The 17,351-nt window shown below is 39.1% G+C and overlaps 1 protein-coding gene across 1 annotated transcript in view; it reads right to left on the reverse strand.

Annotated features, from left to right (window-relative positions):
- The window catches only part of DISC1 (DISC1 scaffold protein), a 182,008-nt gene that overhangs the window by 22,027 nt on the left and 142,630 nt on the right, over positions 1–17,351 (reverse strand). The window contains exon 11 of the mRNA XM_086460403.1: positions 1,141–1,378. Within this exon, the coding sequence (XP_086316529.1) occupies positions 1,141–1,378 (238 nt within the window). The remainder of the gene's footprint in view (positions 1–1,140; positions 1,379–17,351) is intronic.

Below are 17,351 nucleotides of genomic sequence, written 5' to 3' on the forward strand. Positions count from 1 at the left end.
TAATGGAAGCACTGCAAATACGCTTTCCTCTTCCATTAAACACATGGGGAACCTGTCCCTCACGAGTCCTGTATCTCTCTCCAGCTGCCTAGGTGTCATTCTAGAATAGCAATGATGATTTCCAGGGAAACAATCTGGACTTGCAGGGGTGAAAACGGTGGTCATCTACAGCACAAGTCTCAAGGAGTGCTACAATGCAGGCGGGTGGAAGAGGGGGAAAAAAAAAAAAATTCAAAGCCGCAGCTGACCGTTTACAATAAAAATGCTCTCTATGCGGAGTCACATAAACCATTTTCCCTAGGAAAAGGCTGCAAGTATTATTGAAGCCCATCTTAAAACCAGAATCTTCTAACAAGAGGAGATTTTACAGTAAGGTAAGGGCCTACTTTCTGCTAAGTCTCAGCCAGTATAAATGCAAAATTAGGCATCACCTTTCAATGTTAATTTTTGTCAACCAAATTCTAAGGTAATAAAACTGACAACTCCTGCTGTAGGGTCTTCTTGTTTCAGTAGTGCTGCTGGGGATGAAGCTTTTTAACAGCTTGTTTACCTTGGCAGTGCAGTTAAAAGATTATTCGGTAGCTGCACATTTTTCAAGCAAGGATGGCATTCCAGCACAGAACATGAAAACTTAAAAGAAATCTGTCAAACCTTTTAAGCCTCATGATTTTTTTCCTCTTTTTAATATTTGTTGGATGCTGAAAGCCTACCAGCATCTGAGCTAGGAAGCCTTCGACCATTTCACTAGTGGAGGAAAGCTTACTCTCTCCCTGCTTCAGCTAACAGATTCAGGGTAACAGGTCAGCAGAACTAACTCAGAGTGAAACTCGTCAGTGAGATGAGGAACAGATGACAACTTGTGTTAAATACTTAATAATTTTTCATTTAAGTCCTCATGTACATTCTGTATTTATAGCCTGAATAATTTCCATATTTTAAAAAGACTGATGGTGAAAGGAAAAAGGGTTGAAGGGCTTCTGAGAATCTAATAAACTACTTTATTCATGTCCCAGATCAGTGGCCAGATGTTAAGTTCATACTTAACCTGCCCTGCTGACCCGTCACCCAGATTCAACTCTTTCTCTCAAAAGAAAAAACAGCAGCATCACTTGAAATGCAGCTGTAAAATATTTCAGATACCTCTTTTAGCTCGCTGTGTTTTGGGCAAGGAACAGTGCCCCAGTCTGTACCCTTCAGACCTCCTTTTCTTTTTTCAGAATCAGACGGGCCATCAGTGGTTGTCTCCATGTCATCCATTTGGTCCTCCTCTTCCTCAAAAACACAGCAACTGGTTTCTTTCAGTTGAAACCCTCGGATCAACAGCTGACAGGCCTCCAAGTCAGCTTCCCACACTCTTTGGAGCAGCTGGCTCCTGCAGCTGAAATAAAAGCCAAAAGAAAATAAAACAGCAGTTCAGGGAGAATAGTTGCTATTTCAAGTAACTTTTGGGGTGACTGCTTATTATTAGATAGGAAAATAAAAACAATAAAAAAACAACAGCAGCTAAAATACTTCCACAGAGATAACACAAGCTATTTCAAACTGGAAAGCAGTCAAATTATGGCCCTACTGCAAAGCTGATGCTATTAAAAAAAATAAAAATCTTTGTGACAAGATGCTGCTTCCAAATGTACGGCGTACACTGGCTACATGTGACCTTCTCCTGATCTTGTCCAGGGGGTCTTGTGATCACAACCAGAGCTTCCTTCATGCTATCAGTACACGTCTATCATCCTAAAAGCAGTCATGGGGTTTTCCTGATTTTGATGTAGAAGATCATGTATGAACAATCACACTATTTACTGCATTAAATCAACTCTAATTTTTAGAAAATAGGTACACCAAATTTCATGTTAGACTGAAATATACTTGCTTCAATTCTGGTGAGTCAGATTAAACTACAACATTCTTCCTTTCCTTCAGTCATACTTTTGAGTGTTGTGCTTATCTCTCACTAATGTGCTTTGTTTTTTTTTTTTTCCTACTTCATTATCCCACCATAGAAAAAACAAAAGTATTAGGAAATTCAAGATACGAAACTTCTTCAAACTTTTAACCCATTGATCATCTCTCAGAGATATGCATGTACGTTACAAATACTGCTCCTGAGATCTGTCTAATAGATATTTTCACCTGAAGTAAATGGGAATTCTAGGCATAGATAGATTTTCAGAACAAGACACTAAACGCTAACATCACACTGCTCATAAGAGATGTGGTCACATCTCCATTTAATACATGTTGTTTCTAAGGAACCAAAAGATTAGGTTGCCTGCTAAAATACAGCATATCAATGGCAGAGCCTGGGATGGGGCTCAGAAGCACCAGTTCCCAAGGCAATACACATTTCCAGACAGTTTTGAATGCTAATATCTAACAATCGCAATACTTTTTTCACAGTGCTTTTCGAATGCTATCATTTACTATATAATTGTAAGCAATTATAAGTGACTAAAAAAAGGAAAATAACTATTTGACTTTAACTTTTCTGACTAAATTAAATACCATCTTATCTTTTATTCTAAATGAAGGACAAAGGAGCTCCACTGCCCACAATGAATTCATTAATCTAACAAAGGCACATTTTTAACTCTACAAACTCTACAAGATGCCAAGCTGTAACATTCACAGAGCAACAGTTTAAGACTGAGAGCAAAATTAAGCTCCAGAAGCTACTTATCTGTGCTTCGAGTCAGTATATATGTTTATTCAATGCAGAATGCAGCATGAGGTCCACAAATTGGCCTCCCCCAGGGAGTTCAGAGTATCACTAATTAGAAAGGGAAAAAATCACCACTGGATTACATCTCTGTGTTCCATCCAGGTAGTATTTCACTTACCAAGCCAGAAAAATAAAATACTCCCCACTGTTTCTCTACTTGTCAGTCACATCATCATAGTTACAGGCTAAACATTTCCCTGCAGACATACATAAGCCCATTTACTGGCTTTTTAAAAATGTTTTTTGCAGCTATATATGGCCTATTATTAAAGGCTCAGAAAATACACTGGAGACCTAAATCATAATTTCCAGTGGATAGCTTGTTTTGGCTATTCAATTTAATGAAGAACTTTATTGACAAAACTAGGGCAGAGACAGTGATGTATGTAGTATTTACAGTGGAGAAGATGAATAGCATACATAAAAGTACAGCTCAATATTGCCTGGGCTGCTGTTATTCAGCCATGACTCAGTTCATCGGTCAACATGCTTTTGATTGCATCTAAGTTTTACACCCAGTTTAGCGATCAGCAGTTACTGAACACACCGCTAATAGCTTGCTTTTGTTTCAAGGACTTGTTTTATCACTGTATCTGTAAAACTCTGATACATCTTGAAGTAAGATATTACGCTGAACTTTTCAACTGAAATCAGAGAATGCACATATACTTGGATATTCTGAACATACTAAGCCCAAGGACTCCACATCTTTCAGTCTGTATTTTGATATTCAGTGCCTAGAAGCATTTTTCAAACACACTTTTTGAACAAAAATTACTTGAAAGCTACAAATAGCTCACACAGAAACACATACCAAGTAATTACTAAGAATTATGTTGTCCCCAGCACGTAAAAATCTATAGCTTTTACATCAGGTGGAAAATCAAGCTCAACTGAATTTCAGAGTTTGGTTTCTTCATGTTCAATCACACTAAAAATGCATTTGCAGTCTCCATGAAGCCAAAAGCATATGGGTGCCTGTACTGAACACAGTGAATTTTAACAGGTATGCAACTTTTCAAAATGACAGAATGAGATTGGATCAGATTTTGTATTATTCCTACACTTATAAATATTTCACAATGAATCAAGCTCTAGATGTTACACGCCTCTCTGTACACTACTATCAAAGCGGCATATGTGGGAAGCTCAATAGAGATGGCAGGAACAATGTGCTGGAACAATCCATCAACCACTTATATACACCCAGCAGCAAAGCATACCTTAATCACCTACTGACTGTGAAATTACAAGTGCCAGAGTGCTCATGAGTCCAAAACACCAGGCTTCGCACCAACACCAGATTACAATGATGGTCCTTTTCTCAGAAAGACTTTTAAGTTTAAAACAAGTAACAAGAGCCCCTACAGACAAGGATGTTCAAAGAAACAGTGAGACAACAGTGGACCGAACATGGCACATTAGTTACAGGACAACAGTTTAATTACTTACATCAGTAACTAATTAGTCTAATCACTGTCGAGCACACTGACGTATCACAGTGAATGATCATTTTAAGGACTTGCAGGCCAATGAAACAGGTCAGTGGATATCGAAGATCTCCATCCTTCCATAAAGGAATCATACAAGAAAGGAAAAGATGCTACTGTAAAGTATAAAAACGTAACAAGCAAGTGATTGATACCAACATGGTTTAACATCTGTAGATGGAAGTCAGTCTTTTGATACAAAAAAAACCCTAATGAGTAGGTAGTAAAAGATTGTGCACAGCCTTGACATCAAAGGCTAGTAGTTATGTTTGGTGTGACAGGGCAGAGGGAACCAATGGAGAAATGCAAACAAAGTGAAATGATCAGAAACATGGAATTAAAAAAAAACAAAACAAAACAACCAAAACCAGTCATAGCAGTGGCAACAGCACTTTGAATAGATGAGAGCAGGGCAAGAGTGCTTTTGTCAAGTCATTGCCAGGGAAATGGATGTTGAAGCAAGTGAGATGCAAAACTCAACCTGAGTAATTTTTTAGCTGGATGGATAGCTGGGACAGGTTTTATCTCAAGGATACTATGCAGAAAGAATCTACAAGAGCCGGCCTAAGTTGACTTGAAGCATGGCTGAGATATCCACAGCAACACAAAAGGACGCAGGAGGGAGAAATTGGATTAGGTCAAATTGATGATGATGAAGGAGCTGTCAGAGAAACAGAGCTGTTTATGGACAGGAGGAAATGAATGTGGAACAGGGAGGTTTATCCTTGAGTTCTCTTCATAAAGTGGCAATTGAAATTGTAATTGCAGATGCCTTTACCAAGTCTCAAGTAGTTTTCTAGGAAACAACACAGGAGACCAGAGGGTACAAGGAAACTAGAGGATATTTTCAATCTACATGTTACGTTGGGTGAAATTCATGTCAAGGGTCGTATCCAGCAAGGATTCTCTCTCTCTTCCTTGAAGTCCAAAGAACATTGCTTCTCTGTCTTTTCACAAGATTCCCAGAGATATCAATGGGGGCTCTCTATGTGGCTCTCAGCACAACATTATTCTAAAGCTATTTATAGTGCTAACTGAAACTATGAGAACATGACTTTCCTATTGAGGGCTCTGCATACATACAAAAGGCACATTCAGTTCCTTAACATTACAGCCTAAATGAAAACATGCCCATGTAAAAATAGGCCAAAGATTTTATATTAAACCCTATTTAAAACAAAACAAAATGTCCCCCAAAATCTCCTCAAAAGCAAACCAAAATCAACATCTCATAATCTCTAGTTTTTAGGAATGCCCCTTGGTGAGTGAATTGTTAAAAGTGGTTTATAACACCCTGAGGTCAACACTGTGTTTTGATAGAAGATGTTGCTTATTTTAAGGGAAATCTCTGCAAGAAGGTACATCTTGAAAGCCAAGAGAGTGAGGCTAAAGCTAAAAGGCTACATAGTAAGACTTCTATTTAGAAACTGCATAAACAAAAACTAACTTACGAGGGGAGATTAACCATCACTAAGAAGAAATACTCTAGACAACTTCCTTCTAATAGTGTGGCTCACTAAGGTGTAGATTCAGGAAAGCACGTACTTACCTTTCCCAGTACCTGGCACATGTTAACACTGCATTCACTGACCCTGAAGTCAGTCTTCTCTGACAAGAAAGCAAATGAAATGCAACAGAAATAGTCTGGCAGGAACAGGGATTTTCATTACAATTAAAGTGATTGGAAAGTTGAGGCTCGCAGAAAACGGCAAAGTGAATCGAAAGACTTTGCTCTATATCCCCATTCTTTGTTGATCTACTGCACAAGCCAGGGAAAGTTTCTCTGTATTTTGGTCAGTCACTCTTATCTATATTTTGCACCACAGGGAAGGAACTAGCTCTTCTTACTCTACATTTAGCTATGTCTTTGTTGCCTTTTCTTAAGGCAACAGCCATGCAGTGAACAAAGGAAGCAAGTAAAGGAAAGTATGGAGTAATAATACTTAAAGCAGGAAACTATATTGCTTTACTGTTAGCAGAAATTCACCCCTCTGATTTGTTTTATCGTGTTAATTCACAGTCATGCATTAATAGCCCTTCTTACATTTAACAAGTGTTTACTACTTCAGGAATATGCTTTGCTTCTCTCCTTCATAAAAAAAGGTTTCCAGCCTGATCAGTTCTTGATCTCTAACCTTAGCTGTTATATTTTAAGATGCCTACAACCTATCTGTTGAACTACAATATTCCTACCAGAGGTCAAATAAGCCTGTGTTCCCCACCTGGTTGGTGTTCAATAGTAGACTGATAAGGGAGAAGGCACAGCTAGTTCTCACCAGTTCACAGCTCTCGGCTGATGACATAAAAGAGAAAAGAAAGAAGGTGCAAGAAGGACAAAGAAAACCAGGATTCTGCCCAAACAGCAAAACTTTTTTTTTCCTTTGCCTGTGCACTTTTCTAAATATCTGAAATCAAAACCTTTTGGGTATTTTATCTTGCAAGTCTCCCTAATCCTATAAACCCCTTCACACAACCTCAATTTCACAATTCAATTCTTTGCATTGTAACTCTTCTCTCCAATCTCCTCAGGAGCCAAAAATCTCATGAATTGACTTCGTATTGTTCCGATCATGTGGTTGTTGTCCCCCAGTGCGGGAGACATTGTTCCTACTCCCTTATTTTAAAGCTCACTGACAACACTTGTTTGCTGTTCAGCACTATTATTGCACTTCTCCACATAAAAACAAAACTCACTTCTAGAAGGTCAAGAGACTCCACACTCCCCTGTCCGATGACAACCTGCTCTAACATCTACCTTGGAGACTATAGAACTCCTACTGAAGCTTGCAGTACTTTTCTCTGGCACAAGAAATTTGTTTCTCTGACCTTGCCTTCTCCCTTACAAAACATACAATAATATCTAGAAAACAACAAATAGCTGACCCTCTTTAAACATGATGTTTGACCTACTGGAAAATACTCTGGACCAGAACCACATGAGCCCAAAAAAGCAATCACAGTCCCCATCTAACTTCTAGACTCCTACATATTCAACACCTGAAAATTGCTCTGGGCAGACTTTTGTAGTATCTAATTTTACAAGTCATAGACAAGTCCTCTGCACAACAGTCCTATCCACAAGACATCCAGCACACCCAGACAGGACATGATAATGCAGCACAGAGATGTGGATGCTACTTTCATGCAGCTGGAAGAATGGGTGATAGCAGTGGCTCTGCTTTCTACAGCACCCCAGGAACAGAGGCAAGCGTGCAGAAAGGGCCAGATTTGAGGAAACTGGTAAGCAGAGCCCCCAGCCCTCAATGTGGTGGCTCTAGCATCCTCCTCTCCTCTCCTCATGGATGTAGCAGGGCAGCCTATACCTGGAGGTGTGGTTGGTAGAGGACCTTGAGCTAGGTCTCCTGTGTCTTTGTTGAGTGATCTAACCTCTGCAATACTGCTAGGGAACATGCACCACAGTCTTTTAAGTTGTGTTGGGATTAGGAGCTATCGCTTCTTGGCTTTGTGAGCAAAAAGAAGAACAACAGTTCAATTCCTTCCTTGCCCACCAAAGTTTGGACCAGTCCTAGTGGAGAACCCCAAATACGAGCAGACACCTGCTTATCTGAGATACTTAACACTGTAAGACACCCTAGGCCCAGTATAAAACATACAGAATGGAACTGAAACGTAACAAAATTGCTTTGGAAAGAAAAATGCCACACTGGAATACAACCACTCAAATGCTGCACAGTCTTGCTCAGACTGATGTTGCCTGTTGTATGGACCTTGCTTCTTTTACATCTCTTTTTGCCCCTGGCCAAACTTTCACTCCAGGGACACTGTATTTCTGCAGGTCTCACAACAGGGACCATATCCACAGGTCTTTATACTCCTTTCAGCTGGAAACTTTTCTTCTCTGCTTCTATTTTCTCCCCGTCTCTGTGCTGTTACCTAGCAGGTAACACTGCCATTTTATAACTTGTTGTAGCTCCAGGTAGTGTCTTTAGATGAAGATCCTATGAAAGACCATGCACAGAACAAGCATATGCTGCACTATAGAATTAACTAGCTGAGAACATCTAAATTACATGTTATGTTCATGTATTATGTTCTATTTGTAAACAATTCTAATTGTACTGTTTTATCCTTGTGTGAAAGGCTTCATAGCGTGTGAAGATGGATGTACGGATGGATGTGAAGATGTATGTGAAGGAAGTAAGACGTTTTAACTGTATAAACACATTCCTTTTAACATAACGGTAGTGACATTGAAGCAAAATCAAGGTACCATATAACTTATGTATTTCACAGTGCTACAGAATGAGGGACAGAGTTTTCAAAAGTGCGTACTGAATTATCTGCACAGGGTAAACAAAGGGGAGCTGGAGCGTAGGCAGTTTCCTACTTCGGATTTGTAGCTGAACGATTTCTATCAGCAGCTGAGACATGTTATTGAGAATACAGCCTTTGGTGCAGAAGGCAAGACAAACTGTGCTTTAGGAGGGAAGGCTGGAAGGAAACCACTGCTCGGGACCAAATGCAAGTTTGACCAGCATATCTGATCTCCTTCCAGAATTCCATTTTACTCTCTAGTTCTGCAGATTTTGGTTGAACGAGCATTATGTTTTAGAGCAGTAACTGTATGGTAACAAAGTGATGAACCAGACGTAAGTTGTACCCTCTCCCATAAATTCTACTATCCCTGCTTCCCCAAAGAAAATCTAAATTATATGTAATGTGACAAAATATTTCTTATGTGAAGAGTCATTACATTCTCACATTAATGTTTTAAATCAGTTTAGGGCATTTTGTACATATGCATAATGAGGTTACATGACCAATTCTATAAATTGTATAATTAAAAAAATGGATAAATGCATTCTATTATGACGGATGGATTCTAAAATTCCTAAGGAATTTTCTTAGACTTTTCAAATGAATTAACTTTATAAAATATTTCTTAAAAAATTCCTTCCCATTAAGACATTTAGAATTTTTTTTACAGAAAGAGGCTAACAGCAACAAATAAGAAATAACATCCATGTAAAAATACATGGCCCGTCAAAGTGATCTCAGTAAACAGAAAAACATAAATATCCGACGATATTTTCTACCAAATGTTTTAAAAAAAAAAATGAAGCCTCCCAGCTATGCTCGTTATCCACAAATTCTCCCACTCAATAAAATATTACCTAATGCATCCAGGATACTGAAAGATTAGAATCTAAACTGAAATCTAAAAGCAATCTGCTAAGAATCATGGCATCTTTCCCTCGCCCATAGAAAAAAAAAAACTGGTATCAGCATCTTAAAGACAGAACTATCACCTTGTATTTTATATGAAATATATGCACTTTATGTCTAATTTTCTTTCCTGAAAGGCCCATTCAAAACAAGGAGGAAGAACAATTTTTCTAGTGCTTAAAACCAATAATGGACATTTGATTAGTGCTATTAAAAAACAAGATACCACACAATACCAAACAATATTTTTGTCATTTTCTCTTCGATCGTCCAGCCATTTATTTTACCCGGCACAAAACTTTAATCACAGCCTGTCATCTCTCTATCAATATTCAACAACACCATGTTATACTTAAATTATCTCCACTGGAAGCACAAAATGATAGACTGCTGCAGCTGATGGTTTTCACTTTGATTCTTAATGCAAGGTGGATGCGGGAATAGGATCGACATGTTGAACACAGGAAATTAAGTAATTTACAAGGGAAGAAGGAAGGCACCTTGTAGTAAGAATTTACTACTCAATTTTGTCCCTACATTTACTGTACAGTTTATTTTTACTATATTACCTAATCTATAATGTAAAAATTTACTACCTGCTTTCAGGGCTATTTATTTCTCTTTAAAAAAAGGAATAGAGTAATGGTCCTTTGCCCCTACCTCCATTGAAACATCTATTATAAATAATCTATTCAAAGAGTAAAATACTTAACTTTGATAGATGAGAAGAAAGCTACCAGGGAATTCTTCTTATTAAGCAGACCACATAAAGACAGCTTCTCAACCCTAGTTTATCATTCACCTCATTCATAATCTGATAAAGCACCTTCAAGTTTGGTACTAACTCTGATAACTCAGTCTGTATCCTGCTTGCCTTTGGCTCAATAACAGCAAAGCCCCACAATGTCATTGAAGAGTTGGGGGTTTTTTTGACTAGATGGGAATTGCTGGAATGAGATAATTTTCTTGCACTATTTACTATTTGATTCCCAAATCAGAGTAAAAGGAGAGGCAGGAATTAGGCCCTGATTTTGGAAAGCATGCTTTCAGGATCTATGTATTCATCTAAGCTCTGTTCAAACAGTTGAGGTGCTGCATAACCCTAAATACATTCATGATTCAACTTCTAGTGACTTCCACTGAAACTGAAGCAATTCGGTGGCTTTCAAAGTCACAGTCAGTTCTAATCCAAGAAAATACATTTGTTTCCAAAAGGACGCCAGGAAGAAAGCGCAGCATTTGCATTGAGGCCACATTCTCAGCTGCCACAAATCAGTACTGCTGCTATACCAGCAATGGCTATTTACACCAAGAGAAGAATCCATTCTTACTGCAAAGCAATTAGCATAATGAGCCTGATCTCTTACTGTTTATTACAGACTCTGACCATAAGTGCTAGGAAGCATATAGAAGGACTTTACAATTCTCCTATCATTTTTATTCACCTCTGTTCTCCAATACAAACCTCAACAGTTTATAATATATTCCCCTCTCTGAAAGGATAATAGATTTAGACTTTCAGTGTCAAGTGAATTTGGGAATGTGAATCATCCTGTGTATTACTGACCAAGCAGGAGTTAAGCATCCATAACAATTAAAAACAACAGGACAAAGAAATGCCCTTTTAGAAGAGATACAATTGGAAAAGATGATACATTGTCATCATGTGGAAACCTATCTTGAAATTCAACCTTTGTAACCAGGAAGACACACCTGGAAAAATGAGAGTGCTGGCCAAATACTGATGTCAATAGCTGCATGCTTACGGAGTTCCTCTGAAACGTCCGAGGGCATGATAGGACCCACTGTTGTTGCAGGACCAAATAAGGTCAGGAGCCAAATCCTGTTCTGGCTCAAAACCAGCAAGAGCAGGGTCCCCAGATCCTCCCTGGTTGGACCCTGTTAGCTTCAAAGAACCCTGCGCTGCTGCTGACAGCACACTTTAAAGTGCTGGGGCCTGTGTGTCTTCCCAAACCGGCAGAGCACGTTCCCAGCAGTAAGTACATTAAGTAATGAATGCTTCCAAATGCTAGAGGGAAAGACTGTCCCAGCTGCATGCAATATAGAGCTATCCTACATCTTCATACTCGTGCTATGGAGGTGGTGATACTTCATTTATTTTCTACTTGTTTAATTATCATGATGCTTGTATCTAATTGGCCAGTCAGGACTTTGTGCAAAGTATTGTCCAGAGGACAAGAGGATTTAGCAGCACTGCTGGACAGTAGGCAGATGATGTCAGATGTCCATCCTCATCTTCCTTGATTGTTCTACACCCATTACTACTGTTGATAGCAATCCTGCTCAAGAGAGATGACAAAGCTTCTGAGAAATGCACAAACTGGTTTGAAGTTTCCTCAGGGGTACACTCAAAAACAGTGGCAGCAGGAAAATACACATCCACCTCTGAACAATTTTCTTGCCAAGTCCAGAAGGGATCAGGTCTTTCTCACCATGTGTATTCACCTACGTGCAGACACCAAGGGGACCTGGTAGAGCAAAAGCTTAATGCCATGGACACAGAGGTGACAAACAGCTTTTGCACATCCCTCCCTCCCCTCACTGTCATTATCTCCATGACCAAGGTTGAGGTTTGCATGAAATCAGCTCAGAGACACAGCAACAGTAGGGCAGAGCCAGGCAAGGCACAGGTGATGCTGATGGGCAAAGAGGAGCACTTTGAAGAGTTTACAGCCATGATGCACTCCCCTTTTTCTCAGTAAAAATAAAAGACATGGAAAAGTCCCACAAAACTACTGGAAACAATCTTCTGCTTAAGCAGATGTCTTTTTATCAAATTTTCCCAAACTCAGTCCCTAGAGCGCCTCTCTCCTGACACTATGCTCTTACTAAATATCTGCACATAACGCTAACACCTCCTGTTGTTCATTTTCTCTATTATCTGGATGGGACAATGAAACCACTGTCCTTTAGCTTGACAGAGTATCCAAAGGTAACTCCTCAGCAGCTCCAGCACACTGCAAATGCAACCTCATGTTGATGATCTCAGACCTTATCTTCAAATAACCTCTGAAAACCATAGGGTGAGGCCAGTGGCTCAACACTCTGAAGCGCAACGGAGCTATGAGATATTTCTATCTCACAAAGCATTTTGCACAGGAAATGGAAAACTATGAAAAGCAAATGACCGAAACTCATTGTATCAGCCTCCCCTTCATTAATGCAAACATACATTACCATAGATATCTACAAGAAAAATTGTACAGGCTTCCAGGTCAAAAAGCCATGCAGCCTACTCTTAGTGAAGAGGAAGCCAGTATGACTGATGTCAGCCATGTTAGACATTCATCATTCACAAAATGGGATCCTCTCTGTATTCACAAGTATCACTGGTTAAGAAACAAAAAAAATTTACGAATGTGAATTTAAAACTCTTAATAAAATTCATGTAACTCAATCAAATAGAAAGAGATGAGAAAACAGGGAAAAGCACAAGTAGGGGGGGAGGAAAACATTACTCCTGCTCCAAAATAGGGATATCTCAGCAGCAAAGTGATGTAGAATTACTTATTCTTGATGAGGCAAGAGTTTGCAGTGGAGAGGACTACCGTGACATTAATGAGTTTCAGCAAAGTATTGAACCCTAGCTTTGCAGGCATGACTGACCAGCACAGGAACAATGTAGTGTAAGAAAAAGGCATACAGAATAAGAAATGATCCTAACAAAATCCACAATTACTAACCTGCTAGAGAAGCTGTGAACTTTCAGCACATTTTCTTTTTAAGCAAGGACAATACTTTCTGTTTTTAGAAGGGGAGACCCAGCCTTGCCCTCTGATGATTTTTGCTATGCTAAGTATAAAATGAATGGAAGACAAAGAGCCTGGAGGGAAGCAGGGGGAGGCAGGCAAGCTTTTCCCTGAATAAGCGGCAAAATCCCCTGTCACCTTGTCTTTGCCAATGCTGCACACTAACTACTGAAGTTAATTCAGTAACTTTGAAAAAGCCCTAGCCTGGATGAAGCCTGAATTAATATGGACAGAGAGTTACTAAAGGCTGTGTGATCATATGCTTCACTTTTTCTAAAGCTTTAAGAGAAACTGGAAACTAGCTCCAAATCTGACCTCTTTTTTTTTTTTTCTAGAACTATCTAGTTTCAATGCTGAGACTAGATTTAAAAAGAACAGTGCTTTCCCCTACTTCTTATAAAACAGCACAGTCACGTGCCGCAGTTCCCTTACCTCCCAATTAAAAAGGAAAAAAAGAAATCAGTATTTGTGACCCAGCATCCCTGAACAGGCAAAATGCCAAAAAAAGAAAAAAAGACAACAATTGCTATGCTTGTAATTCTTGTGTCCTTCTTCACTTCTTACCATCTCATACAGAAGCCAAACAGTCATAAAAAAATGTTCAGGGCACAATATATACCAAATATACATTAGTGCAATACTAAGTCTCTACTAGGACTTAAAGTGGAAAAGTACATTTTGTATTATGTCCCCTTCTCCCAGACAACTGTTGGACCCAAAAGCCTCCCCCCATCACATTCCTCCCTTTGTGCAAAAATCTCCCTCCACACTTCAGCCAGCAGATTGTTCCTCGGGAATTAAAACAAAGTCCTCCTTGCCTTGCAGCAAGCATTCATTTTATCACTGCAGACTCAGAAGATCCTTGCTACTGCCACAAAAGACATCAATGCAATTATCTCCTATCTTGTGGGGGCAACAGAAGCAACAGGGTTGGTTGGTTGGTTTGTTTACATTTTCTCACTTGGTGGAAGAAGCAGATTGCATTCTTCGCCCTCCTCCATTTTTACTGCTTGTGCAATGTGCATTTCATCTATAGATGGGTGTAAGTATTAGTTCAGCCAGTGCTGCAAGATGCAAGTTACAGGCTGGGAACCAAGAGTTGCATCCTGGCCCGAGACAGGAGTTTGTCTGTCAAAGGATATCCACTAGCACATGGCACCAGATCACCCTGAAGATGAAATGTGCATTATGCTGCAGAGACATGATTACAAACTCTGATCTACTGCACTTCCAGAGAGATGATTTCAGCTTCCACCCCCTGTGGGCATTGGCTACACTTTCCACATCCAGAAACAAAAGGAATAGAAAAGATTCTCCCCTTTCCTCCAGACCCAGTTAATCCAGGCTAATCCATTACCATGAAGCAATACCATAAAATTTCTGGTGAGATTATTTAAATTTAAATTTACTAAGACCTTCCAAGATACTATACTGTCAGGACATCACAGACATTTTTAAATATATTGCAAGTGATTGTGAAGACAATAAGAACATTGAGTGAGAACCTGCATTGTGGTCATGCAGTCTAAGATATCTTGAAAAATAATCTACCATGTTTTAAAGGCAAGAATAGGTTTTCTGTGAATCAAGTGCTTTCTTATATTCCTACTACCTAACTCCAGCCCTCCCATGATATACAGAGAGGAGATACACACAAATAGGTGTGCTAAGGAATAAAACTGGAAACAAAAGAAAGGTAAGAATAAAATTTACAAAGCTGAAATGAGACAAGTGGAAAGAAGGGAGACAGAGAAGCCACAATAAAGGAAAGACCAGGAGGAGAAGCAAGAAGCCCCCTCTCTAAGAACGCCAACTTCAAGAAAGAATAATTAAAAGAACAGCAAACAAGAAAGCACACAAACATTTAACTTAAAGCAGAGGAAAAGAAAGAAATAGTCATTTTTTCTTCTTTGTTAACTCGAGTCACCATTGTGGAAATTACATTTCCAAACTACTGAAAAAGAGGATGTATCTCCCAAATAAGGCTGGGCCAATGCAGCAACCAAATAATCACCTGTAATTTATTAACTAGCACACTTAGCAGTTTTCTTTTCATTATTCACAGCTCCTTTTATTCACAAATATTTGGGCAAGTAAACTTCCCTCACCACAATACTATCAAAACAAAAGATCAGTGGGATCTTGCCAATTTTTCCCTCCCGTATAGAAATCTATTCAAAAATGGTATTTTTATTCACAAGTTCCTATGTTCTTGTTACCAGTTAGACAGCTGAAGTGATAATCCTTCAATTCATGATATCATAACCTTTCCACAGCAAAGTGCTATGACATAAGTTTCTCTTTTCAGGCTGGAAAACAATAACAGGAAAAAGTGAGTCTTTTTAGAAACAATAATCCTGTTTTCATGACAGTCTCTCACGTAGACTGAAGAATAAGGTAACTGAAACAAAGAAAATGTATTGTTCACAACAAGAACTGATTCTCCAAAGCAAACTGTTTGATCGTCCTCACATGGGTTTGGTGACACTGCAATGCTTTTTCAACATTCCTGAAACCAGACAAGTTTTTTGTTGGCAGTGGTGGTTGAAGGCTTCTTGGGAAGCCATCAGTATGATAAAACTACACAGCATGTTCAAAAGAGTCTGTTTTACTCTAAAGGACAGCAAACCATGGTTGAGGCAGAATGGCTTCAGATGTCACAGAAGCGTGCAAAACTTTCTTCCAGTTTTGCAAATCTGATAAGTTATTTACTATATCCAGTGGCATCAACTTCTAACCTTGTTCCTAATTTTCAGTATTTAAGAAAAATCACACCAGGCCTAGTCCTGTAGCCCATTGTTGCAAGCGCAAGCAACACAAGTGATTTCACTGCCATCCAAGGGCACTTCTTCAGGGATCACTCATAAGCAACAGCTTGAAGTCACAGGCAAACACCCCTATATAATCAGTTATATTAAAAAGAAGAAATATCCCAATACAGACAGGAACAGTAGAGAAATAGTAACCAGATGAGAGTGCGCTATGCATCCGCAAGGACACACAGCACTTTTGACATGCTCTAAGACCATCTTAGATCAGCTTTAAGACCATCAGCCATATGAAACACTGTCCCTTCAGTGTGCCATGCTATTCAGAGCGTTCATACCCAGCTCTGCTCCCAAAAACATTTCTGAAACGTAGTATGCTATAAAGGAGACTCAAGACACGTGGTATGTAAGCTAACAGGACAAATAATAAGAGAAAAGATCAACTGTTTTAAGACTGTTCATGTTCACATAAACTGGAATGCAATGTGGTGGCAATGTGGTGGCAATTAATCCTGACTTGTCCTCTTATGGCATGGGACCCTCAGGGCTTTGGCCATCTTGTCTGAAGGGATGGAGCTCAGAGAAGATGACATGTTGAAATGCATTAAAAACTCTGCCTGCATGAGAAAACCACAAGTTTCTGATAAAGAATGCATGCATGCATTAGCAGTCTGAGCAAACAGGTTGCGGTCACATTGGTTCTGAACTAGTCAAGTGCTATTTGATTGAAAGCCTCAAAAAAAATAATCACAAATATATGATATCAACTAATACACTCCTTGGGTTCGCTTTCTGCTTCTTCAGTAAATGCAAGTTGCCCTAATCACAGACAAGCCCCTTCACACCTCAGCGAACAAGGAGCCATGCAGGTGAGCACACCTTACACCAGAGTAAGACTCCACAACATTTCCTGTACTGTGCATCCATGAGTTGAAAAAAGCCACCATTAATGTGAAAACAAACATTGTTGAACAGAAAATGAAATAAGACAAACAGCGAAAGAGAGTCAATTAAAGAAGAAAGGTTTCGCATACATTTGCAAAGTTACCAGGTGCTGTATCATTCAACAATAGCAAAGCACAGTCGTTGCAATATTACATCTTGCTAGCAGACGTACTTATTCATTTCCCCATTCTTGCAGAATAGCATAGAAAATAGCTCAATAAAACACCTCTGTGTAATTGTCACCAGTTATTCTTGAACAATATTATTCCTCCAAAATAATTTCATGAGTCCTATCTGAGAATTAGAAAATGCCACTAAAAAGCCCCATTTTTGTGATGAATGGAAGTCACAGCATAATCTTTTGAGGCCTGGAGAACAATGCAATCACATTAAATTCCCTCAGCTCAAGAAATGTCATCTTTACATCGGCTAGTACAAAAAAAATTGCTTCCAGCCTGAGGCAGTTATG

The sequence above is a fragment of the Leptosomus discolor genome, chromosome 2 (assembly GCF_034619465.1).
Source record: "Leptosomus discolor isolate bLepDis1 chromosome 2, bLepDis1.hap2, whole genome shotgun sequence".
Lineage (NCBI taxonomy): Eukaryota > Metazoa > Chordata > Aves > Leptosomiformes > Leptosomidae > Leptosomus > Leptosomus discolor.